This window comes from Coniosporium apollinis (genome assembly GCF_000281105.1).
Source record: "Coniosporium apollinis CBS 100218 chromosome Unknown supercont1.12, whole genome shotgun sequence".
Classification (NCBI taxonomy): Eukaryota; Fungi; Ascomycota; class Dothideomycetes; genus Coniosporium; species Coniosporium apollinis.
Window position 1 is genome coordinate 537,046 of NW_006913274.1, and position 27,101 is coordinate 564,146.

At 55.7% G+C, this 27,101-nt stretch overlaps 1 protein-coding gene across 1 annotated transcript; it reads left to right on the top strand.

Annotated features, from left to right (window-relative positions):
• Nucleotides 1-33: 33 nt before the first annotated feature.
• On the top strand, nucleotides 34-27,101 carry W97_03133 (uncharacterized protein; the record flags this gene model as incomplete). Its single annotated transcript, XM_007781032.1, has 5 exons — nucleotides 34-9,112; nucleotides 9,164-17,439; nucleotides 17,473-25,410; nucleotides 25,483-26,452; nucleotides 26,509-27,101. 5 exons carry the CDS (start codon nucleotides 34-36, stop codon nucleotides 27,099-27,101), a joined length of 26,856 nt encoding a protein of 8,951 aa, XP_007779222.1.

Below are 27,101 nucleotides of genomic sequence, written 5' to 3' on the forward strand. Positions count from 1 at the left end.
TCCGCATCACCATTGCCATCACTGTAGGCAAACATGTGGAATAAACTCACCGGAAAAGAGAAGGATAGCCCTTCCAAGAGTGGCCGTCCAAAGTCTTCAGCCTCCTCGTCTTCGCGCCGACGCGCCGAGTCCATTGTATCCCCATCTTCAACTAGGAATCCAAATCGTCGAGATGAGCGCCCAGAAAATCCTGCATCACGGAGTTCGTACCCGCCTCCTCCTTCCTCAGTAGCTTCTACCTATGCGACGGCACCCGATCGATCAGACCTCAACCGCCACGACCGTGCGCCGGATAGCCTATCACGAACATCGACTGGCGACAACGGTAGATATCGCGACGAGGGCAGCATAACATCAAGGCGTCGAGAAAGGTCATCGAGTCGTGATCGCAAGCGCGATCGTAGGGACCACTCTCACGGCAGGGACCGCAACAGCAAGAAGGAGAAGCCTGAAAAAAGAAGCTCCAAGTCTAGCAGGTCAGAAGCTAGCTACACGGCGGATCGTGGCGTGGACAGAGCGGGCGAAGCTTCATTTCCAGGCAGCGGCTCCTTCAGCGCGCAAGTCGGCGCATCAGGCTTCACACAGTTTCCCGAACAGTCCGGCGCACCATCCTTTGCATCACCAGGGACACATCACCTTACAAGTATGGACGCGCATGTGACTGCTCAATTTCCCGGCCAGGACCCTGCATCATTCTCAGCTCCCTATCGCCCTCCACTGGCTGCCTCTGAGGGAGGTCCTGGTCTAGCTGCAGATTACTACGGCGATCAAGGGCAGTCTGTATACACACAGCCAGGGGTACGGCCGGAGCCACCCAAGATTATCTACGGAGCTCAGCCACATCTTATGGCTGCATCAGCTGTCAGTGCACCACCACAGGAGACGGGACACGGCTCCGCGGCAGACTTCTATGCCGCTGGTAGCGCACAGCCACAGCAACTTATCCCGGACGAACCATTGCCACCCATCAAGCCTCTCAGGCCTTCGCAGACAATGCCCGTGGCTTTCCAAGCAGATGTCGCACCTGTGAAGCCTCCAAGACCAACCCAATCAATGCCAGGGGCATATGATGATTCGACACTACTAACAAAACCTCCTCGTCCGTTGTCGAACCAAAGCAGTTCTAGCAAACCTGACAAGCCGAGCAGAATTTCCACGTCTGCTGCGCTTGCTGGTGGCGCAGCTTTGGGTTATGCGATGGGCCATGGCAATAGCAATCACAGCGAGAACTCCAGCCGCCCCTATGACGGACAATTCAGCGCTACAAATTTTTACCAGCAGGGTGTCAACGCTCCGGTTACTGCCTCTGTTACCTATTCGGACCAGCCTCCTACCGCCGGCTATCATCAACACTCAGCATCCGCGCCGGCCGTCCCTACACTCGACAACTACGGCTACGCGCCATCGCCATCCAGGCCGGCAAACCCAGGTAAGTCAGGTAAGTCACCCTCCTACTCAAACACCGCAGCATTTGCCGCAGGCGCAGCAGGCCTAGGGGCAGCTGCCTATGCATCGAACCACCACCATGAATCTCACCAACGTCTATCCCCGCATCCTGCGAATAAGGTGTACCAGAATCCCCAGCATCAGAACTCCCAGAGCTCGTTTGCCTCTCGCGCAATGATGACCCAGCATCAACACCGCGGCCCGATCAGCAAATTCGTTGACTGGTGGAAAGACTACGAAGACGTCCGCAAGATGGAGGAATACACCGAGTATATTGGTGTCTGCCGAGACTGTTTCGATCCTCGAACTTCCGTCAGTGATGCTCCGAGGAAGCACCACCACCACCCCAGAAAGAGATCGAGCGAGAAGCTACGACCGAGCAGAATCGACAAAGATTCACGCTACTACTCCTCCGATAGCGACAACAGGCGCAAAAGCAGGACTGGACTGCTCGGCGCGGCTGCTGCTGGCTATGGCCTCGCCAAGGTTGGCAAGGCGGTTTTCGGTCAGAACCGAGTTTCGGATTTTGATGACACGCATAGTGCGAAGACTGGACGTCCGGAGTATGGCTCCAGAACTTCGCTGCACAGCCACAGCCGCCGACGCAGAAGTCGTTCTCCGGACCGCAAGAGCCAGACCTCGCATGGTATAGTAAGACCCCGAAGCCGCTCGAGGGACCGCGGCACTGCCGTCAGCTCAGCCAGCAAAGACTACGAGACTGTTCACCATCGCTCTCGTTCACGTTCCAGATCTCATTCGCGGGATCGCAAGTCGGGCTTATTCACCGCAACTGTAGGTGCAGCCCTTGGTGTTGCCGGTGCATCCCATGCGAGCGCAAAACGCAGAAGCCGGTCTAGCTCGCCGGAACGCCTGCATGTTGGACCTTCGGGGCACCGCAGGAGTCGCAGCCCGAAACCAAAAGTATACGGTGCGGCCGGATCCGATTACTATCACGGCTCGCGTTACTCCGTAGCCGAATCTTCTTACAATGACCATTCTGGATACCCTCGCCGGCAGAGCGCCGGTATCTTTAGCGGCCTGTTCTCCTCTGGTACTTCGGAAAAACCACACTCGAAAGTTCACACCAAGAAGAAGAAGAAGGGCTTCTTCAACTTCGGCAACGCCTCGACCTCCTCTTCCGACTCCGGTCTTGCGTACGGTATAAGTGTGGACCGAAGGCGCAAAAGCAAACCTAAGCGCAGAGACTCTGACGAGAGGCTGAATGCAACCCTCGTCGGCCTTGGCGCAACAGCTGCAGCACTAGCAGTAGCCCAGAACCGGCGCGACAAGCGTGGCAAACGTCCGGCTCAGGTTGTGGCCGTCCGGGAGTCGAAGGGAAGACCCAACCTCAATCGTCGGGTTGAGTACCACCGCGCAGGCTCAACCTCCTCGTCATCATCATCATCAGATGAAGCTTGGGAGTCTGCGCCCGAAGACGACGACACGTCCAGCGTTAACTCTGGGCTTGCGTTCGGCGACTTTGACTGGAGTCGCAAGCAGCCGGTCAGGAAGCAGAGTAGAGAGTCGCTCGCTTCAGATGCCTCAGGAACCTCCAAATGGGGCTGGCGATGGGGCAGCAAGAAGAAGCGGAAACCGTCTTCGTCATCTGTGAACAATGCTGCTGCGGCAGGTCTCGGAGCCGTAGCAGGTGCAGCGTTGGGCTCTCGGCATGAGGATGCAGCAAGCAGCGTTAGCAGCGTTCCGACGCTGCAGACGGTCTACCCAGTTCCCACAACAGACCCTTACAGCTTCGACGCCATTGGGAGAACGGCTTCTGTCTCGTCGACACACCCACAGCCGCTCATGACTGCGAGACCTGAGCCAGTGCCGTTGCAGCAGCCGCAGCCGATTACACCTGTGTCTAGTGCGGTGTATACAACTCAGCCGCAGTACATGCCGAGCTATACTGCGCCTACTGGTCCGCCAGTCTTTTCGAATGTCTCGGCAAAGAGCCCTAAGGCTTATTCAATTGTCATGGATGAGCGACCGCCGGTATTGCCGAGAAGAGGCAACTCCTCGCCGACCATCAGCATGTCCGCGAAGACTGCTGCGATCGCGGGCGTCGCTGGTAGTGTCGCAGCAGGGATCATGACGTCTAGAGGCGAGCGATGGCCGAAGGAAGCAAGCTCTCCTAAAAATGTAGGCTTCGAGCTTACGAGGGACCAGGCTGAACGTGAGCAGCGCGAGAGGCGGAAGCAAGACGAAGAGCTGCAGTACAAGGAGAGAACACGGAGAGAGGAAGAGGAAAATCGGTTGAGACAGCAGCAGCGCAAGCAGGAAGAGATGGCGCGTACCTTGGATCGCCAGTGGCAAGCTGAGGAGGACGTGCGTTTGCGAGAGCGCCAACGATTGGAGGATGAAGAAGCGCTCCGGAAGGAACATGACCGCTTGGCGCAACTGGAGGCAGAGATCCATGCTCGGGAAACCCGGGCGCAAGAGGAAGCAGAACGCCGCGCCCGCGAAGAGGCGAGAGCGGAAACTGTTCACAAGGAGACTGAGCAGCAAGCCGAAATGGACAGAGAGGCACAGCGCATTCAGCTTGAGCGCGAAGCTGCTGTTCGCGAGGCCGAGGCTCGCAGAGTTGCCGCTCAGGAGCGAGCTGATCGCCTTCGGCAAGACGCAGAGAATGCCCGGCTGGAGCGCGAACGTCTTGAACGAGAGTACTATGAGCAGGAGAAAGAAGAGCAACGAAGAAGGGAGGAGGAGCGGCTCAGAAGCCAGCGCGAGAGGGAACTTGAGCGCGAGATTGAGCTCAGACAGCGCGAACTGGAAAGCCGCGAAGCAAAGGTCACAGCACCTGAGACTCGGGTGGCTTCAGTGTCTGCTGGTATAGCTGGAGCGGCTGCCGGCGCTATCATAGCTCATGCCATCGACTCACGACACCAGGCCGCTCCCCATGATCCAAGGATCAAATTCGATGACGACGACCTCAACCCCTTTGGTGACGATATCTACGACCCGGACTACTTCCGGAAGAACAAAGACAAGACGCGCAAGGAGCGTGAGCGCGAAGCTCAGCTTGCTAGAGTGGCAGCTGCCAAGGTTGTTGCGGACATGGAACAACGCTACACGGAAGAACCCAAGTCTGCAGCTGAGATCTTCGCTCCTGACTTCAGCGGAGTAGTTGTCAGGAAGGTAGATCCGAACGGCGATAGCGACATCCAAGTCTACCACGCCCCGAACATCATCACCATCGAGCCGCCCAGGGGACCGCCATACGACCCTGCGTACGCTTTTACCGCGACAAAAGATGGCCACGACTTCGCGCAGGTTGCTGCACCATGGGCGGTCCCGACGCTGAACCTGATAGAGCCGACGCCCCCCGCCAGCCTTGCCGGCTCAGTCAGGGGCGACCGCTCCGTCCCCGTATCGCCGGCCTTCCCACCCCAGGAGCCAGTCGAAGCAGAGGCTGTCGAGGAGCTTCCGCCACGGTCGGAAAGCGGCTCTAGAGTCACTTGGGGCGAACCGCAGACTTTCCACTTTGACGTGGAGTCACCAGAGTCGTTCCGCGAGCACTACATCTCGGATGCTGATGCCGAGCAGGACAGTCCGAGGAGGCTGGATGAGATTGTGGTGGAGGTGGATTCGCCACAGGGTGGACCAAGTGAGTTCCGGTACAGGCCTGAGGTGCCCCACCAGTCGGCTGAGCGGAGCGCGGAACCAGCTGCTGAGCAGGACTGGACTGCGCCGGTGAAGAAGAAGGGTAAGAAGGGCAAGGGTAAGAAGTCGGACTCTGCGGCGGAATCGCCTGTAGAGGAGCTGCTGGTGTCTCCGGAAGCCTTCAAACGGCAAGACGAGCCTGTCGTTCAAGCATCACCGGCCGCTGAAGACGAAGCATGGGCCGCCTTTACAACGAAGAAGGCCAAGAAAGGAAAGGGTAAGAAAGCGGCCGCGGATAAAAGTCGAGAGGAGTCTCCCATGGAAGAGATTGTGTCTCCCGAAGCGTCCCGTTGGCAGAATGAGCCTTCCGTTGAAACATTCGAGCCTGCAAAGAGTAGTTCTGACGGCTCAACACCACGTGCAAGAAGCCAGGAACGCGTGATATACGAAGCGCAGTCGCCCGAAGTCGAACCCGTAGTCATTACGCCTGGTTCGCAATCCAAGACTGGCAGCTTCTACCAGAGTCCCTTCTTCGAGACTGTGTCTGATCTTGGATTTGATCCCAGTCTGCCACAATCTCCCCAAGAACATGGCTTCGTGGAGTCGCTTCCAGATACGCCGGCTGAAGAGAAGGAAGCAGCGATGCCGGGCGGCTTTGTCGAGGAAGTGGTAGAAGAGGAACCACGGCTTAGCAAGAAGGGGAAGAAGAAGCGAGGCAAGGACTTGGGAAGCGACAGTCCAGAGCCCAGGATAGTATCTTTGCCGGATTCTCCTGTGCAAGAGGTGGCTTCTCCAGTCTTCGAGGAGCCAGAAATGTTCGAACCGAAGCTTAGCAACAAGGACAAGAAGAAGCGAGATAAAGAGGCGAAGAATCGAGCTTTCGAGCCAGAGCTTGAGATTCAGCCTGGAGTAGTCTCTTTGCCCGATTCTCCTGTACAGGAGGCTACTCCCTCGCCGGTCTACGAAGAGCCCGAAACACCTGAACCGAAGCTCAGCAAGAAAGACAAGAAGAAGCGAGAGGAGGCGAAAACTCAGGTCCTCGAGCCAGAGATCGAAGCTGGGTCCAGAGTAGTATCCTTGCCGGACTCTCCAATGCACGAGGCGGTTCCTTTTCCTAGCTACGAGGAACCCGCAACACCTGAAGCGAAGATCAGTAAGAAGGACAAGAAGAAAAAGGAGAAAGAGGCGCTGCGGCGCGCTTGGGACGAAGAGAATTTGCCTGCTGCTCCCACCCCTCCTGTCGCAACCGATGCCAGAGCTGAGGATTTTGACTTTACGCCTACCAAGAAGTCGAAGACGAAGAGTAAGCGCGGAAGCGTTGAGCAAGGCTTCGCAGATGTTGGGTCTTCTTCAGACACCATGGCTGGCGCTGATGATCTCGGGACGCGAGAGGTCCAGTCAGGTGCTGCCCGGTCGGTCAGCCCTCCGCGCGAGTCAATCACGAAACCCGAGGACCCTCAGCCTCATAGCTCTCTGCGAGGATCTATTGCTACTGGTATCTTAGCCGGCGCAGTCGCCGAGGCTTCACAGTCCATGACTGATGAGCGCAAGCAGAGCGAGCCTTCTCCGTTCACAGTACCCCGAACGATGCCAGGCGGATTTTTCGACACCCCGGAAGATAACAACCGTGGACATCCTATAGGGGACTACGGTTTCCCAGCCACTGACCCCGACCGCCGCATCTCGATCCCTAGCACCGCTTTTGACGATGTCGAGGAGCTGGCTGACGCGCATAAGCCTAAGAGAGAGAAGAAGCTCAAGAGGCGCAGTGGTCGCTTAAGCGCGCCTACGCCAGGAAGTCCTCTGCGGACCGAGATCGCTTTTGATGACTACATCGGGGGTTCTGCTGCAGACGACAAGCCGAAAATGGATTTCTCGGAGGTGACTTCGGTCGAGCCGTTCTCTCAGACTCCTAGCGACGAGCACACTGAGACGCCACAGGACGGCAGCTCCGAGGGGTTTGAGGAACCCAAGAAGAAGGCTAAGAAGTCAAAGAAGGCTGAGAAGTACGACGAGGTGCCAGAAGTGGCGCTTCCTGCTGTCATTCCTCTTACGGAAGACTTGGCACATCCAGAGACGAGCGAGAATCCACGAACAGGCGATGACTCGAAGGACGAGGCGTCCTCAGCCCGTGAACTCGGTTTCGACGACTTCGATGAACCTAAGAAAAAGTCAAAGAAAGGCAAGAAGTCCAAGCGGGCAGATAGCTATGATGAGGTGCCAGAAGTTGCACTGCCGGTCATCGTTCCCCTGATAGAAGAGTCCGGACCTCTGGATACGCTTCAAAGCTCTTCAGTAACGGAGGAGACGGATGAGCGGACGGCCATAGTCCGCGATGTGGCCTTCGAAGACTTCGAGGGGCCCAAGAAGTCAAAGAAGAGCAAGAAGTCTAAGAGGGCACAAAGCTACGATGAGGTGCCAGAAGTTGCGCTGCCTGTCATTGTTCCCCTCACGGAAGAGCCAGAGAGTCATGCGGAGACTTCTGACAGTCCAGTAGTGACCGAGTCAATTAGGGATGAGGCGTCGCCAGCCAATGAAGCAAGCTTTGACGACTTCGACGAACCTAAGAAGAAGTCCAAGAAGAGTAAGAAGGCCGCCAAATACGTCGAGGAACCAGAGGTTGCACTCCCTGCCATCGTCCCTCTCACTGAGGAGCCATCAGAGTATGATGAGCAGCCGAGGAAGCTCAATGGAACCGAAAGAGAGGACTACAAGACACTTGAGGCTGAAGCTTACCGCTCTTCGGACCGCGACGTGAGAGTCATTGCCTCCGACAGCCGCTACGACTATGAAGATGACCGCAAGAAGCGTAAAGAGCGAAAGCACAGAAAGGATAGCGAAAGTCACGAATCTCCCGTGTCGTCTCCGCGCTCAACGGCTGCCTCAGAGCCGGGCGACTTCTACGAAGACAAGAAAGCATCGAAGCGCAAGTCCAAGAAGCGCGGCGATGACGATGATGATGCTGCCTCTGCGGTTTCGTCCCCAGCGCGCTACGGCGACGAGCCCAGCAAGACCAAGAGAGAGGAGAAGGGAGCATTGGGAGGACTGTTTGGGCTTTTTAGTAGGAGCAAATCAGTAGAGGCTTCGCTGGAATCTAGCAAATCCAAGTCCCGCAGCTACGATGACTATGGGAGCTCAGAGAAGGAACACCGAGAGAAGAAATATAGGAGCTCTTCAAACAACGCGGACGACAAGTACGACGCCCGATCGAAGTCTGAAGACCCTACCGCCGACACCGCCAGATCGAAGTCCCGAGACTCGCACGCAGATGATGGCGACGGCGATCCTGACAAGAAACACCGCAAGAAAAAACACCGTAGCAGTTCGGCATACGGCTCTGATGAGGACGACACCCGCTCGCACGCCTCGGGCAAGAGCGAAAGGAGGAAGCACAAGAGCCGCGACGGCAACAGAGATGATGAAGGTATGGATTCGCCCCGACACCAAACTTCCAAGGTAGACGACCCTTACCTCCCTGAAGAAACTCATGAGCCCCGTGGTATCAACGATCGAGTCATACTGACCAAGGTCCAGGAGTACGTATTCGATGATATCAAAGGCCAAGAACAGTCTTTTTTAGGCGAGCGGGCGGTGGATCAGGGGGATCTGCTACCACTGCCCGCTAGTACTTCTGAGGGTGCTTTCCTGCAGCCTGACACGAGCGAGGAAATCCGAGATGATGTCCAACTGGACGACGTAGCAACCGAGATTGAAACTCCGCTTCCATCACTACCTCCAAGCCGACCGACCTCGCCTCTCGAAATTGGTAGAGTGGTTGATCTCCCTTCATTGCCTCCCAGCCGTCCGGCTACACCACTTGAGCTACCGGAGGTCGAAAACTTGCCGCCAGTGCCTTCGAGTCGACCATTTACTCCACCAGCGGTTAGTAGAGCGGAGGATTTCCCCTCTTCACCTCCGACCAGGCCCATCTCGCCAATCGAACCCGGCACGGTCGTCGAGTTACCTTCGCTACCTGAAAGCCGTCCGACCACGCCAGTCGAAGTTGGGAAGGCTGAAGACTTGCCGTCACTACCTACGACTCGACCTTCTACACCAATTGAAGTTGGTAGCTTGAGGGACCTGCCTGCCTTGCCTGCTACTGAGCCTTCGTCACCAGTCGCGGTCGCTACGGCGGATGATCTGCGGTCTCTACCTGATACAAGCTTTACCTCGCCATTACAGGTGGGTGATGTGGGCACTGCCGCTGATCTACCTTCATTACCCGCTACTAGACCTTCGACACCAACCGAAATCAGCCGCGCTGAGGACCTACCTTCTCTGTCTGATACACGTCCTACGTCCCCAGTACCGGCAGGCAGCGCGGATGATCTACCTTCACTTCCTCTAAGTCGACCTACAACCCCGATTGAGGATGGGAGGGCGGTAGATATTTCATTCTTGCCTGCGCGTCGGCCAAATTCGCCTGTTGGAGTTGGTAGCATAGTTGACATACCGGCTCTTCCACAAAGTCGGCCAGGCTCGCCACTCTTGGTGGGGAGCGTGAACGATCTTCCTCAACTTCCTGAAAGCCGACCGTCTTCACCCTTGGGCGTCGGCACCACAGAAGATCTGCCGGCACTACCAGCTTCACGACCTGGCTCACCTTACATCGGAGAAGAGCCCTCCCATCGAGCCGATTCTCTCCAATTATCTAGGCGACAGTCTACAACCGCAATACCCCTCCGCTTTCGAAGACCACCACCATCTCCTGGCCTGTCCCGCGATGCGATCGTCAGCTCGCCGTCCACATACACGCTGTCCTCCCCGACATCAGCTCCTCGAATAAGGCACGCCAAGTCAAGGTCGAATGAATTCAAGACATCGACGCAGGAGTTCCGCCCACTGTACCTTGTTGAGCGGAACCGGAAAGCGCCTGAACCAGAGGTGCCTGAAGTTCTACCTTCGTTGCCCTCGAGCCGCACAACCTCTAGGAGCGCATCGGTGCAGGGTACTGAGGATGAGTTCCATTCCGCAGTGCAGTCTCCTCAACTGCGATCCAGTGATTATGGAGATGCATTCGAACATGCACCATTTGACGAGGACTACCTCGGCTCGCAGCAGGCCACCCCGAGAGCCTTCACCTTTCCAACAGAGTCGTCGGACTTACTCCATGATCTTGACAACCAGCCAGATCTGGAAACACCACTAGATGATTCGTTTCAGTCCGTCGAAGAGACGGTGGACCAATCAAGTGTATCCCCTTCGCATGAACGCATGGAGACTGAAGAATTTTCCGAGCCGCCTCATAGCCGACCACTCTCCCCCACTCAGTATCGAAGCCTATCTCCAAACGACATCGATACCACAGCGGCATCTGTGCCTCTCGAAGACACCGCCGAACCCGTGGCGCAAGAAATGCTATCTCAAGAAGATCCGATGATCCTCGACGACTTCATGGCTGGCGAACCCGACCCAGAAGATATGCACCCTGAGCTGCCCGCCGTTCCGGGCGGCGAGCAGCAGGCTTCAGAAGACTCCGTCAAGCCTGCACTTTCTCGCACTACGACCAAAAAGGGCAAGAAGAGCAAAAAGGGCACTAAACTGGGTACCTCCATGTCTGAGCCTGGCACGCCGACCGAGATCTCGCCTGAGGATATGCAGCAGATCCGCGAGAAGGATGCGCAGGATGCTGTGGATTCGTGGTTCGAACCGGCTCCGTCCATAGGCTACGTCCCGAAGAAGGGAAAGAAGGGGAAGAAGAGTAGGGGATCGTCCATGTCCGAAGGGCTCTCAAGCGGCTCGACTCCCCTTGAAGAAGACAGCTTGCCTCGGTCTGCGGTCGAGTATGAGTCTCAAGGGCCTCCCGGGCCGGTTCAATCCATCCCAGAGCTACCGAGCTTGCCTGGGCAAACTCTCGAAGAGGCACGCGAGCTTGTTGCCGAGCCAGAAAATGTAGAGTCTGAGATGTCAGCAGCCATTGAAGACACTAAGCCCAAATCCAAAGGCCTTGTCGATGTTCCAGAGCCGTCCGAAGAGTCCAACATACTTTTACAGCGCGATAAAGGGAAGGGCAAGAGCAAGAAGAAAGTTAGGAAGGGCAGCCGATCGAGCATTTCCATGTCCGCTGCTGAATCTGAGGCTGCTACGCCTCCTGAGCAGCGAGACGTTACACCTATTGAAGCTGCGATCCCTCTGCCAGAGTCTCCGATACCAGCAGCATCCCCACCAGTGCAATCTGACACTGTACCGTTGTTGGTAACTGATGCCAGCGCACTCGATACTGATGTTGCAATCCTTGGCTTGGAGCCCAAGGCTGGAACGACCGAGGATATCGGCGGTGGCAGTATCGAGCAACCGAAAGACCTTGACGAGCCAACATCGGCCGTCACGATCGTCGGCCCGCTGTCGGACGAATCGGCTGGCTATGTTGAGATAAGTCCAAGCCGCGATACTAATACTATGGAAGGGTCGAATACCTCAACAGCAATCCTTGAACTGCCAGAAGACGTCGCAGCACCTGTCGGCTTCGCTATCGAAGCAAGTCCTACGCAAAAGCCTGTTTTGTTCCGCAAGAAATCTAAGGGCAATGGCAAGAAGAAGCAGAAAGCCGATATTTGGGCTGAAGAACCTGCCGAACCTACAGAACCTACACTCCCTATAAACCCCACAGGCGCCATCCTGCCAGTCCAGGACGACCAGGCCTTAGTTCCGCCGGTTGGAGAGAGCGAGGAGCCGCTGATTCAGCAGACGTTACCCCCTCTTGAAGAAGTTTCGCAAATACCACTTCCGGAAGACACTGAGCAAGGAGCACCGGCCGGACATGTGGATCGTCCACTTAGTAGTGAGCAACCCACCGATCAATACGTCCTGCAGGAGATAGGACCAGACAGTCAAGACGTCGGAACCTCACTGCCTGGCGATGATTCAATGCGCGAAACACCGATGGAAGAGGGCCCTCAAGATTCTCAAACCTTCAGTCGGCTGACAGACGCACCTACGACTGGCGGTAAGAAAAAGAAAGGCAAGAAGAGCATGAAGGCTACTTGGACGCCCACTGAAGAACCTGCCTCGATGGTACCTGAAGTTGAGCCTGCCATTCTAGAGCTGGATTTAGAGTTGAAGGACCCAGAGTCAGAATTCGTTGTACCCTCGAAGAAAGCTAAGAGACCTAAGAAGAAGCAGAAGCAGGACATCTGGGCAGAAGATGAAGTTGAGCCGTCCGAGACCGTAGCACATGACACCGCTGTCCGTTCAGCTAACCAACAGGAGTTTCAACCTGTTGTGGACGTTGAGGCTACCTCGCCAGAGGATTTGCCAAGTTCGATTTCGCTTCCTGAAGGGAACGATAAGGACCTCTCAGAACCTCAGCCTGCCATTAATACCAGTGTTGAAGTTCCCAATGTCGCTATAGTGGACTCGGAGCAGCAGGAGGGCTCCGCCCAGATGCGGACGCTATCAACGGAGAAGGAGGAGCGTGAGACGACCCAAGTCGAGCCTGAGCTCATACCTTTGCCTCAAGAGGAAGAGGGTCTCATCGAAACTCTAGCGCCTGGTCTGGGCACGAAGCGTTCAGATTCGGAACATGCCGCAGACACAGTACCAGAACCGAATGAGGCATTACCTCTTTTTAGCGCGTCGTCAGGTGCCAGTATGCCTGAGGAGGCAGCAATCGGAAAGGAAGACACTCATACTGCCCTGGAAATGCCACCAAGCATATCGGCAGATGAAGCGACAGACGGACGTTTGCGGGTCGAGGAAGCCGAGACGTTTTGGGCTATGCCGTCGAAGAAGAAGGGCAAGAAAGCGAAGAAGTCCAGGGCCTTCACCTTAGAGATCCCTCAAGAATCTCCGGAGCCAGTGCCTGAGCCTGCCTTGTCCAGTATGCCATCACCTGCTCTGCGCTCAGAGGGTGCTGGATCGGAGCCTGCAGATCACCCGGAGCCGGTAGTGGATACTTCCCAGGAACAAACTGGTGGCGTTTCTATTCACAATATCAAGCCGGAAATCTCACCTGCTTCGAATGACACGATTCAGCCGGAGAGACCTCCACAAGAAGATCCGCTTTACACGACTTCCGTTCTCGAGTCACCGTCGGACGAAAAAGTCCCTCGATCAAGACAACCACCGGTTGAAGCCGAGGACGAGCGGCTACAGTCATTCGTAGAGGGCGTCTTGGATATCTCTGGTCTCGGCAAGAAAGAGAAGAAGGTTGAGGAGACCAAGAGCACATCCTTGCCTTCTGTCAGCCCGACCCTACCGCCACAAGGGAAGCAGCAAGAGGAGGTACTTGAGCCGACGCTTGCCGGCTCATTCGTATCGCCTCCAGCGGAGGGCGGAGTTGCGCTTCAGACTCCGGTTGATTCCTCAGACCAGCAAGCGACCCGCGATGTTGAAGCGCCATCTCACACAATGGAACAAACCCAATTGAGCCTGCTCGAAGATGTTGTTCGGCCAGCAAATCGAGATCTAGAGATGACTTCACAGACCGCGGAGATAGCAGAGACTGAAAGAGGCTTACCTGCAGAAGATCTGCCATCGCTGGAGGAACGAGCTCCGAAACAGCAGCGCGAGGATCTCTCACAGCCGACAAGCGGAAGTCCAGAGGTCGCTGCGACCATCGCGCATGAAGATTCTAACGAGTCATTCGGAGATCTACAGCGAACACTGCCGCAAGAAGAGCCTCAGTCTACTGTTCCAGACGAGTGGGCGATACCAACCAAGAAGAAAGGGAATAAAGGCAAAGGCAAAGGCAAGAAATTGGCGCCCGAAAGTCCAGCGCCTGAACTTGTCGAAGCGCAGGAGGACCCAGATCTTGAAACTCAAGATGCTTTGCTACCTCAAGACGAGCCAGCCCCGCCTGTCGCTGATGCGACCGTAGATGAGGAATGGGCACCTTCGAAGAGAAAGGGCAAGAAGGGCAAGAAGGGCAAGGCTGAGCCGAAGGTGCCGGAAAGCTCTGTCCCTCACGCCATCGAGGCTCCGCCGGAATCTGAGCTTGCTTCGTCTGTGTCGCTAGGCGGTCCAGAGGCATTCGTACCCCCAGTATCCGATCCAGTCATGCAGGTTGTGATGTCCGTGCCTGGCGAAATGAGGAGCGGAATCGAGGAGGAAGGTGGGCAAGCGATGTCTGATGTACCGCCGGCCGAATCGGTCAAGCCTGACGCGGCACCAGAGATTCAGATGGAGCCGCAAGAACAGCCCGCACCGCAGACAGTGCAGGCTGAGCCGCAAGAAGAGTGGGCTATGCCCGCCAAGAAGAGAGGCAAAAAAGGGAAGGGCAAAGGCAAGACGTCATTACCTGAGAGTCCAGCGCCTGAGGTCGCAGATATGCAGCGAGACATTGATCTCAAGACGTTGGTCGAAGAGTCAGTCCAGTCTCATGTACCTATTGAAGACCCCGTGGTTAAGGATGAGTGGGCCCTACCTGAAGCGAAGAAGAAGGGAAAGAAGAGCAAAAAGCGTGCCCTCGTCCCCCAAAGCCCAGTAATGGAACCCGAGGCTGTTCCTCTTCCAAAGACGCCGAGGGAAGAAGAGCCAATAGAGAGCCGGATAGTAGCGCTGGAACAGTTCAACACAGCGGCGGAGTCAGACGCTTTTGTTCCAGCCGACACAGCGCAAGAAAACTTACTACAGACTAATCCTGATGTTGATCTCGCTGAGACGACTCCGATCAGTCCAGCTGCTATCGAGTCATTGGAGACGTTATGGCCGGAGAACATGCCGAGCGAGCCGACTGCGCAGGCCAGCGAGCTACCTTTAGCACCGATCGAGCTCGGTGCAACAGACGCGCCCAAGGCCCCTCTGGACGAGACGGTTTCGGATCGAGTTGAGCCTGCAACGAGTAACCGGATTCCGGAACAATCCCAAGAGGACGGTACTGCGTCTGGGCTTCCAGTAGCGGATCAACCCTCAGCCGAGGAAGATGTACCTGAAAGGGAGGAGCAATCTCATATGGCGCAGCCAGAGGCAGTCCCAATACCAGATACTCCTCTCGAAGACTCGTCACTAAGAGAGCCTGAGCCGTTTATGTATAAGGAGACTGAAGGGATCGAGCCAACGATGCTTCCGTGGCCGGAGACGCCGCTTGAGGACCTATCACCATCTGAGATTCCGTTGCCTCTGGACGAAGATCAACAAGAGGATCAGAAGTCTATCAACGAGGAGTGGGCGTTTTCCAGTAAAAAGAAGAAGAAGGACAAGAAGCGTACGTCGACCTTACAAACACCTTCGATTGGGCTCACTGGGGCAACGACCGCCGACGGGCAAGAAGCGGGCCTAGAAACAGACAATGCCCAAGAGCCAGAAGCCATTGCTCTGCCTGAAGCTTCGCCTGTTGCGACGATCGCTCTCGCTTCGGCTACGTCTGAGTTAGATAGACTTCCGCAGAATGAACCTACGCACTATGACTTGGCCATGCCCACACAAGATCAAGGTGTAAGCAGCGAAAGCCAAGCAGTTGGCGTTATAGAGCCTAGTCCGGAATCTAGTCCGGCGGACGATCTCGACCCATTCCATGCCACGCAGCAAGGCACGCCGGCCAATTCTCAGACTGTCTCCGGTGATATTGGGCAGGAACAAGAACGACACGAGCCGGAAGTGGAATGGGCGCTTCCTTCGAAGAAGAAGGGTAAAAAGGGAAAGAAGCGAGCGAGCGGTTTCGAGAGTTACGATTCTGGCGCATCCCCTGAAGCCATGCCTTTACCTGACACGCCCCTTGAAGAGCCTGCAAATGTCGGTAGACAACTGGAACCTGAGATCACAGACCCAGAGCAAGCGCCGGATGGACCGGTTGAGCCTCAGCCTGAGGATTGGTTTGGTCCGTCAAAGAAGAAGGGCAAGAAAGGCAAGAAACGAATGTCCGTTCTCGCTACACCAGTCTCGGAATTGGCGGAAGCTGAAGTATTGCCTCTGCCGGAATCGCCGCTCGAAGAGCCCTCTACAATGACCCTAGAACATTCATCTGGAACTACGCCTTCTCAAGCCACGATCGTTCCGGGAGCAACTATTGAAGAGGATGATGACGCTGCCGTGCCTAGGATCAGCCTTGAGCAAACTCACTCGCCTGAAGCTCGCGCATCCTTCCCACCCGGGAACTCACTTGGGGAGGCAGATAACTTTGACCTTGTACCGCAAGCCGTCGCTCTTCCACTGTCACCGCCTGCAGAATCATTTCCCCCTCGGGACGATGCTGTTGAGCCGACGAGCTTTACCTTGGTGCCAGAGGATGCTAAAGAAGCGCTCGATGAGCCTAGCCCAGGGGCTGTACCGCTGTCAGGAACGCCAGTGGAGGATCTATCCGTTCCAGGAATGTTTCGGGATCAGGATGCTGTAGTAGCCGATCCTGTCGTAAACAGCGAAGACTTCACTCACCCACTGGAAACCGATCTCGACGCAGCTGGCAAAACTTCAGATCGAGATCCAGAGCCGGAAACCAATGAGACGGGGATTAAAGCCGATATTGTTCCAGAGCCGACACAGGATGTTACAAAAGACGCGCCTGGTGCTTTCCCCGAAGACATACCAAATAACTCACTTGCTGCATATGCAGTGTCTGATCAACCAGCGGAGGAAGGCCCCATCGAGGAACCAGGCGTGCAACAGCCTGCCGCATCCGAGACCCCTGAGGAGTTTTGGATTGGCACAAGCTCCAAGAAAAGCAAGAAGGGCAAGAAAGGGAAATCGAAGTCCGCTCCAGCCACGCCACCAGTCGCTTTCGAGATAGAACAACGACAGCCCGCCGATCCATACAGCGAACCGGCACCCCTAGGCGAGTCTGATGGCCCTAACGAGATTGTCACCGAAGGCGTCGTGCACACGGCATCAGACGAGAATCGGGGCGCGCCCACTATCGAGCCCACTATCGAAGAACCCGAGCAGGATATTTGGGCAGCCTCCTCATCCAAGAACAAGAAGGCAAAAGGAGAGAAAGCCAAGCAAGTTTCTGGGCTCAGCACACCGACAGCCATCCGAGAGCCTGAAATAGTCCGAGATTCTATCGTGGAAGACCAAGCAGCCAATGCTGAAGATGCACTGCACGACGCAGACATGAACCCGCAAGACGAAGCCATCGCCAAGTCCGAGGTAACTCTCGGAGCACAAGAACAGGTAGTCGAAGACGAATGGGCCATGCCGTCAAAAAGCAAAGGCAAAAAGGGTAAGAAGGGTAAGCAAGCTTCCGTTCCTAGCTCCCCGCCGGTCTTGGGGGAATCAGAACCGATCCAGCTCTCGACGGACGATGCCTCAGAAACAACATGTGGAGTTTTTGTGCCACGCAACGAATTACAAGAGCCTGAGCAGCCGATCGAAACCCCGCAAAAACTTCAACGTGCAGACGCCGACGACGGTTGGGCACTCCCGTCGAAGGGCAAGAAGAAGAAGAGCAAGAAAACCTCACTCTCTGTTACTCCCTCTGTTGCTCAAGAGCGAAAGTCAATCTTCGATGCATCACAACTTGTTCGTAGAGCAGATGTCGAAGCTGATTCACAGGTTATCGAGCTGGTCAGCCCACGGCAACCTACTCCCGTGCTCGAGTATGCTCGAGAAGGGGAAATCGACCAAGACTTGCTAATGTTCCCGGAGAAGAGGGACGAGCATGGAAACAAGACAAATGATGATCCTATTTCCGACACACCAGAAGCAGCAAATGTTCCAGAACGTGTGAGTGGCAATGACGAGTCCACCGAGCCCGTGAGGGTGTTGGAGGACAATGAGCTGGATCGACTGAGCGAGCAGCCCCTTGCGGTATCGAAGAACGCACAAATTGAGGATTCATCGAACGAGATGGTCGAAGTTAAAGACCAAGCTAGTGCCAATATCCAAGAGCTAGTGCTAGCCGCGGCTGAGGCGCCTCTGGAGGAAGGTCCGGATAACTTTTGGGCGCCCACTCCCAAGAAGGGCAAGAAGGGAAAAAAAGGCAAAAAAGCTGCTGCTCTCGCGACGCCTCCTATATTCGAGGAGTCAGAGCCAGTCTCGCGAGAATTCGCAGCGATCGAAGCTGCACAAGAGCCCGAGGTTGATGACTCCAGCACCAAGGTATCCAAGAAGGAGAAGGGAAAGGGCAAACGCAATGACAAGCATGGTCCGGCGGGTGACTTCGAGACCGCGCAAGAGGATCCAAACACACCTTTTGTAATCCTCCCAGATGCACATACCGAGCCAGGCATAGATGTTCCGAGACCGAGCAGTCCGCTTCAGCTCTCGGCACCCTTATCAGCACGTATTGCCGCCAGCGAGACTGATGGGGCTCAGCGACAGACGAAGGTAGCGACCGGGGAAAATGATGGTATCCAAGACATGCCAGCACCTTCGGCCGTGCCTTTACCATCCCCGGCTGAGGGCGAGGAAAATGATCTGGCGACGGAGTTCGCGGGTCAATCTGAGGCTGATGAGAAGCCAACGTTCGACCCGCATAAGGAACTTGCCGCTGAGCAGCCGCTAGATGCGACTAATACCGCCGATGATACTTGCGCAGGGGGGGATATGGAATCGAGCACTGTTGAACTTCCCACAAACGACCGACCGGTCAATCTTGCCCCATCGGCTTCAGACCGCAGTCTGGTATTGGACAGCCAAGACACCGCGACAGAAATTCCTTCCGATATGTCAGCCACTCTCCCCCAGGCCACACAACCACTTTCCGACGAGATCCTGCCAACACAAGAACCGGTCGTGGCCGAGGAGACTGCCCCTGAACCACAGCTAGGCGAATTTCTGGAAGAGTCGCGGCGGGGTACGATCCAGAGCCTGGACGAGGCCGAGCTCGGTAGCGCAGAAGTCATGAGGCAACCGGACATTGCTCAAGAAGCTGAAGACATCGAGTTGTTCTCGGTCAAGAAGAGCAAGAAAGGCAAGCTGAAAGCTAAGAAAGGGAAGACAAGGCCACTCGATGCTGCAGGATCCACCGTTCAGGAACCAGAAACCGTGCAAGAGGTGGAGCAGGCAGTATCGACCGACGACGCCATCAACAAGCCTTTCCCAACGGAATCTGCTGTTGCGCGTGAGCCGTGGTCACAGCCAACCGAGGGGAACATCGAATCCGACTACCAAGACCCAAGTGAGACAGTTGCTAGCCAGGTCCTTCTCGAAGCCGAGCCAGAGGAAGAGTCCAGCATTAGGAGGAGCAAGAAGGACAAGAAGAAGGACAAGAAGGGAAGGGCAGCGGGCTTTGAGTCTCCGACTCCGCTTGATCCTTCTTCAACCGAGCAGCAAGCGCCTGCAGATCTCACTGGTGGAGCGTTGCCCATCCTGACTGTCAATCCCAACCAGCCTCAGACCGTTGAAGTCCTAGATGACGCTGCTAACGAGGTGCTTCCTGAAGATCTGGAAGAAGAGGGGGCGATTCAAGTGCCCGAGGTGCCGTCCCTGACGAGTAAGAAGGACAAAAAGAAGGCCAAGAAAGCAAAGGCTAGTGCACTTCAATCACTTGTCTCGGAAGTGCCGCCAAGCATAGAGTCAAGCGATGCTCAGATCCACGATGCAGGACAGACAAGCGCACCTAGAGATCTTACGCAAGACTTGGGACCCGAGGTGCCTCATGACATGTTTTCTGACTCCGCCCACGTACTGGCGGCATCTGAGCCAGATGGTTTGACAACGTTTAGCGTCAAGAAGAGCAAGAAAGAGAAGAAGACCAAGAATGGCAGACAAAACTTCACCGCCGAGGCCCCGAGCGAACCACCAAAGCTTGATGATAGTCAACCCTTATGGGATGAAGTCTTTGAGACGGCATCTGCTTCTCAAGCAGCCGCCGAGCGGGCCCTGTCCAAGTTTGCGGGGACTGCACAGTCGAATGAACAAGAAGCCATCGAAGCAGCTGCGGTCCCTTTGCCTCAAGGCAAAGAACCAGTCGACCAATCTAACCCTGCTTCTTCCCTTGGATATCTGGATGCAGACCACAGTGCTGATGTGCCGCTGCAGGAGGCTTCAGTGGTGAGGTCTACATCAAACGAAGATATCGTCCTGGTAGGGGATCAACCTATGAAACTCCCGGCCGAGTCCGACGTAGCACGTACCGCTGGAGGATTCCCTGACCTCTCGAGGAATAAATATTCATCTCCCATACCAGATCTTCCACTCCCTCCCGTGGACGCCCAGGCCTCCGTTGATCGTCAAGACGAAGCGCTACTGAAAAGCGACTTGGCAGAAGCCACCGCTTTGCCCCTGCCAGACTCTGGGGCAGGCATGGAACCACAAGCGGTCACTGAAGGGACGGTTTTGAAATCTGCTCTCGTTCCGCTCCCCGAGCCTTCGACTGAGGAAGTAGAGCTACTCACAGAAGAGCCGGCCCGTGAGCCTATCCTTATCCCGCTTCCTAAGCCCTCAGCTCAGGAAGAAGCAGAACTAGACATGGCCGACCGAGACCCTAAGCAAGCGCACGGCCCAGCGGATGTTCCATTCGACATTGACAAAGACGAAGCTGGAGCCGTGCCGCAAAGGCGGCAAGAACCCGAGCCTGGCGAGCCGTTTGAGGCTACTTTCGCTCCCGTCGAGAAGACTAAGAAGGGCAAAAAGAGCAAGCAGGATAGACAAGGTCCCAATGCCCTTGCTGATGAGCCTCCCTTCGAGGCAAGCTCTACCGCCGAGCTACCAGAACAGATCATTGCGCAGCCAACAGCAAAGTCACCAAGCGATATTGATTTTGCTGCAACGCTGGCCGCAGGCCTTGAAGAATCCGGCTTTGACCCAAACTTAGTCCTCAATAAGCCTGCCTTCCATCGCAGGTCATCTCCTGCAGGATCCATCGCAGAAGCAGACCCCGAAGAAGTGTTCACCATGACCACGAAGAAACCAAAGAAGGACAAGAGGGGCAAGCTTAGACGAACGTCTACAGCAGGCACCTCTGAGGTGACTACGCCGAAAAACGAAGTCGAGGAGACCATTCAAGTAGCAAAGGTTTCACCGCCTTTGGACGACAAGGACTTCACGGACACCTTGGCGGCAGGGCTTCAGAGCTCTGGCTTCGACCCAAGCCTTGTGCTCAATGATCCGGCGTTCAGCGGGCGACATTCTCCAACAGGCGACGCGGATGCCGTCTCGGATGAATACTTCCCCTTCCAGAAGAAGCCAAAGAAAGGTAAAAAGGGCAAAAAGAGCCAAGCTTCTACACCGGATGTACTACTAGAATCGCGCGAGGAAGTCTCAGAAGTCGTACCTTCTGGAGAGGCTTTGACTACAGTGGTAGCAAGCGAATCGCTCCAAGAACCTGCAACCGACAGTCACGAACCGAACGCGATACCTCTATCTCGAGAACCCGCTGTTTCGCATATCGAACTGGCGCGGGAGCGTGCTGCAGGCGCTTATGCAGATCTTCCGGCAGTAGATAAGCCAGTGCTCGATGTTGCAGCAGTTGCTTTTGACATTCTCGGGTCTGAGCAGGTCGAAGCGGCTGATAGCCGAAGTCACGATATCTCTGAACAGCGCGAGGATGGTGAGGAAGGTAGGTTCACTACGGACGCTGAGATGATCGAGGTGGTTCCTGCCATGAATAGTCTGATGGTTGGGATGTCCAACAACGCGCTCGCTGAAGAAGCCTTGGCCGTTGAGATCCCGGCTACCGACGTTTCGATCATCGAATCTGCGGAAGAACCACCAAGCTCCGGCGCTACAACTGTGGAAATTCGAGACAGCCCCGCAACATTTTCGGACCTACTTTCAACCGATAAAAGCACCCGGGATCTGACCCTGCCTGCTGAGGAAGTTGACAGTCACGTCGACTTGGTTCCTACCGGATTCGAGCATATTGTGGATACAGACGCTCCTCAGCCACTGTCGCAGGATGTGATCAACCAGAATGCTTTGGATACGGTTCCAGATGCATGGGTGGAGCAGGCCCGTCCGCCCCTGAAAGAGTTGAGAGAGGCGCAGCGAGAGGATGTTGGGCAACCGGATGAGGATCACGGGGAGGTGGATGAGTTAGGTTTTCAGTCGAAGAAGGAAGGCAAGAAAGGGAAGAAGAGCAAGACGGTTCTGGCAACGGAGGAAGCTGGAACGCCTAGTCTTGTCGACACCTTGGCAGCCGCTGCTGCTGCAGCAACCGTAGCCGTGACAGCATTGGATTCAGAACCAACACATGTTGAGACTGCTCCGCCTGAGATAATCGAACAGCCGCGAGACGAAGATGCCTGGGCCGCTCCGACCAAGAAGAAGGGAAAGAAAGTCAAGAAGAGTACAGGCACCTCGACGCCTCTAGAAAGATCGATCGCCGCCGAGGATCTAGCTGATGCTCCAAAGGAGCAGCCATCGATTGAGCAACCCATCTCAACCGAAGAGCAGCCTGAACCATTGCCACCAACGGAACCGCTCGAAGAGGGTGATACTTGGGCAGTTCCACTGAAGAAGAAGGGCAAGAAAGGCAAGAAAGGGACAGGTTCATCGACGCCTCTGGAAGAAGTGATCGCGCCTGAAGCTGTGATGGAGACTGCGGGTGAGCGGCCCTTCGTCGAGCAGCCCACTCTCCCTGAACCCCAAAAAGACGATGGAATTTTGACAGGTGAAGTGCCTCAAGAAGACGACCTTTGGGCAGCTCCGTCCAAAAAGAAGGGCAAAAAGGGTAGGAAGAGCACGGGCATATTGACGCCTCAGGAAGAACCGGTCGTATCCGACATTGTACCGAAGTCTGGAGAGGAGACTTCAGACGAGCCCTCATTGATCAAGCAGCCTGTTCCAGCCGATGAGCAAGACCACGAACAGCTTCCGACAGCGGAACCGCCTCAGGAGGATGACATCTGGGCAGTCCCAGAAAAGAAGAAGGGAAAGAAAGGCAAGAAAGCAACAAGTACTTCGACTCCCGAATCGCTGCCAACGCCAAATCCCACAACTGAACGGTCGCTTGCCGAGCCAACGGTTGGCACAAACGGCGAAGAAGACACCTTGATTGTCCCGGATCAGCGGCAGGAGGAGTTTGCATGGGCTCAATCGTCCAAGAAAAAGGGCAAGAAAGGGAAGAATGAATCAAAGAGAGCTGTAACAGAGCTTAAGCCTTCACAGTGTCAGGATACATCAGGTGTTGCAACTCCTGTGCCTGAGGTCATTGAGCCTGAGAAACCCGTAGCAATGGAGAGCCAACAGGACATTATCATTTCAGCCCCCGAGCTAGAGGGGACGGAAAGACAGCTTAGCCAATCGTCGGAAATTCCGGCCGCATTCAACAGCGGGTTCGGCGGGGAGACATTACATCCTCGCCCTGAGATTGTCGAGATCAAACCAATGGGAGAAGAGACTCTTCAGAGTCAGTTGGTACCCATTGAGCGTTTCGTATCGCAGCAGCAAATAGCGGAAGAGCCGTCTGACAAGACGGTAGACGAGGTGGAGGCTGAATGGGGTTTGCCAGTCAAGAAAAAGGGCAAGAAGGGAAAAAAGAGGGAAAGAGGAGGCACAGATCAAGATGTCGGTTCTCAGGAGCCCAACATACTGGTCAAGGAGGTGCCTCGAGAGACAAGAGATAGCGCAGCGGATCTGGAGCAACCAGCCATAGAGGAACTCGTTTCAGTACCATTGAACGACTCACCTGCAGCAGGCGGCGGTTACGTTTCGGACAAGCAGCCAGACACAGTGCACATCAGTCCATTAGAAGGTGTCAAAAACGAGGTTCGTGCAGAGCAAGGGGAATTACGAGAAGAGGCGAGTGAGGGCTGGGCAGAAGATATCCTCACCCGGGTCCTTTCGTCTCCTGTTGAGTCTTACGGAATAGCTTCAGCGCCCGAGAAATCAATGATGCCCGATCGCTCGCTAGGACGGCTTGACGATGAACCCACCAATGCACGCTCAGGCCCACAAAGCCCACCAGGCAAGGTTGGGAGCATGTTCCCTGGTCTCGAGCGTGTCAAGCGCCGAGCTCCTTCCTTCTCGCAACCAGGGGAACAGCCATCAGAGAAGAGAATCCACTTACCAGAAGTCAAGCTGCGAAGAGCGTCGCGTCCGTCCATTGATCTAGCGCCACATCAGGAGAAGCGTGAGGGTGAGGCTCATCGCGTAATACTCCCTACTGATCCGGTAGAGCCAAAGGTCAGCATTGTGGATCAATTGCAGGAAGCCGACCAGGAGCGAGAACCACCAAGCGCTGAAGGCATAGCATCTGCCCTCGAACCAACGTGGGCATTTCCAGATAACCGCGACAGTGCTTATGTATCTGACTCGCCTCTACTCCCTTCGAGCCAGATACCTGCTCGCAACGTTATCCGTGACAGTGGGTTCCACGAGGTTGCAAGTCCGATGCTGCAGCAAGATCCAGATACGAGGTACGATGCAACCGCTTTGGAAAGCATTGTGCAAGATGCCATTCCGCAATCGCCTGAGGCGACTGCTCAGGAGGTGTCTCAGCCTGATGAAGCGGAACCTTTGTCGTCGCATATGGACATCCATGAACCGCCGAGCCCTTCATCACCGCGACTCGTATCTGGAAGAGATGAGGCACCAGTTTCTCCACTGCAATCGACGAGCAAGGACAGAACCTCCTATCTATTCAAGTCCTCGCCTTCAACCCATGAGTTAGCAGACGAGCAGTCCGCCGAGCCTCAAGGTATCGAGGCCGTGCTCGAGCGGAATCTCTCCCCTGTGTCGCCTTTGATAGACCAAGACGAAGCTCCACGCTCGATAAATGAAGACCAAAGATATCAGACCGACAACTCTGCCGATTCACAGCAAGGGAACGCTCCCTCGTCAATCTTCGGTGATCCTAATCAACATGAGTTCGACTCTACCCGCTCAGAGGACCTTGAAGTTCCGGGAAGCAGTTTCAGAACACCTAGTGCTCCTCTGGATACTATCAGAGAATACAGCCCGATGGAGGAATCGCCACTCAGCAAGAAGAGCAGGGCATTCTCAGAAGAGCCTGAGGAGGCGCTCGAATCTAGAAGTCGATCGGTATCCTCCAGCCGACTATCCCGCAGCCGAAAGCTTTCTCCATTGTCGGACAGGGCTCAGACGTCAACCTTACAAAGGCTAGACAGTCCGAAGGGCCCACTTTCTACAGACGATCTTCTTGATCGTCTATCATGGCCTCCTGTTGACGAAGAGAAAGAGACCGTTGCCATCGATCGCACACTGCGTCTTGATCCAGCCAAACAACGCGCAGCTGAGAATCTTTCTCCAAGGCCCTTGCACGACCCGACAAGGCGTCGCGAAAGCGGCACGCTCTCACCAAGCGTCTTGAGCGACAGGTCCAGTGGTAGCGCGAGGTTCAGGACGCCGGAGCACCTTCGGCCAATGAGCGCAGTCAGCAATCGGTCTTCAACTCCTCCCCTGCGAAGAACGGATCGCAGCTTGTCAGGTGACTTGAGAGCCGCAAGCAAGCGGGAAGAAGCGAAAGCGCGGTCCGCGACAATTTCTCCGCAGCCACGTGCTGAGCCGCCGGTCGCAGGACCATCAACATACGATCGCGTCAACGACAAGGGCAAAGCCCGCGCGGCGGACATGGCCGACCTCTACGTAAGTGATATTTAAGATTGCAACGATGCAAGGATTGCAACGATTGCGACATAGAAACTGACAGTTTTACAGGAGGGCTGGGGCGATGCGCCCGGTTCGCCCTCGTCACAGGCGCGCCCGCCGAGCGTCCGGAAGCGACAAAGCATGCACATCATGGACCTCGAGACGCGCCTCGATCAGCTCGCATCAGAAAACCGCCTGTTGCAAGAGGCCAAAGCGAGAGCTGAGGAGAATGTGCAGGACGCGGCATATCAACGAGAGGTCGTGAGCACGGCGACTGCCGAGGCTCTTCAAGCACGTGACCTGCAGATGCGCGACAAGGATGCCGAGATAGCTCAGATCACGACGATGCTGCAGTCGCTGCGACAAGAGATTGCCAGGCTGAGCGAAGCCAATCATACATTGACTGAGGCCAACAAGAACCTCTCTGACGATACGAATGAGCGGTATGCTACGCTGCAGGCCGAAAGCGCCTATGCGCATCAACAGTGGCAACAATCTGCCAGGGCGCTGGACGACCTGCGCCTTCAGCACCAACGGATGACTGCTGGTGTAGAAGCCTTCGTCAGAGATGAGATCTCCAAAGCGCTCGAAGACAAGGATGCGGAGATCCGCCTGCTTAAAGAGGAGCTCGAAGATGCTATGGAGCAGATCAAGCTGCAACAACGCCAAATCATGGCCTCCAAGCAAGGCGACAGCTTCCTCACAGTCCGCGATGAGGACTACTTTGACAGCGCCTGCCAGAAACTCTGCCAGCACGTGCAGCAATGGGTACTTCGGTTCTCCAAGTTCTCCGACACTAGGGCCTGCCGCCTCTCAACAGATATCGGTGATGAAAAGATCGAGGCCAGGCTAGATAACGCCATCCTCGACGGCTCAGATGTAGATCTCCTACTCAGCGATCGCATCAAGCGGCGAGATGTCTTCATGTCAGTGGTGATGACCATGGTTTGGGAATACGTCTTCACGCGGTACCTCTTCGGTATGGACCGGGAGCAGCGACAGAAGCTCAAAGCGCTGGAAAAGATGCTTGGCGAAGTTGGTCAGTTCACCTACCCAGTCCACTTGCTGATCTATCTATCCTAACAACCCTCGCAGGCCCCACAAGCGCCGTCGCCCAATGGCGGGCTATAACCCTGACCCTCCTCTCCAAGCGCGACATCTTCGTGCATCAACGCGCCCAAGACACCGAAGCCGTCGTGCAAGAGATATACGGCACGCTCGCGACGCTGCTCCCGCCACCGCCACCCCTCCAGCCCCAGATCCTCGACTCCCTGCGCAAAGTGACAACCCTCGCGGTCGAGCTCTCCATCGAGATGCGCACCCAGCGCGCCGAGTACATCATGCTGCCTCCGCTGCAGCCCGAATACGACACCAACGGCGATTTGGTCCGGAAGGTGCACTTCAACGCCGCGCTGATGAACGAGCGGTCCGGCGAGGTGAGCAGTAATGGGGAGCTGGAGGCTAGGGAAGCGGTTGTGAAGATCGTACTATTTCCGCTGGTTGTGAAAAAGGGGGATGACAGCGGTGAGGGCGAGGATGAGATCGTGGTCTGTCCTGCCCAAGTCCTGGTTGCGGGGCCGCCGAAGAAGAAAGTTGTGAGGGTTGTGAGTGGGGCGATGAGTCTTGGGCACAGAAGCAATAGGAGCATGCCGAGTGTTATTATGGAGGATGCGGAGAATGTGATTTAG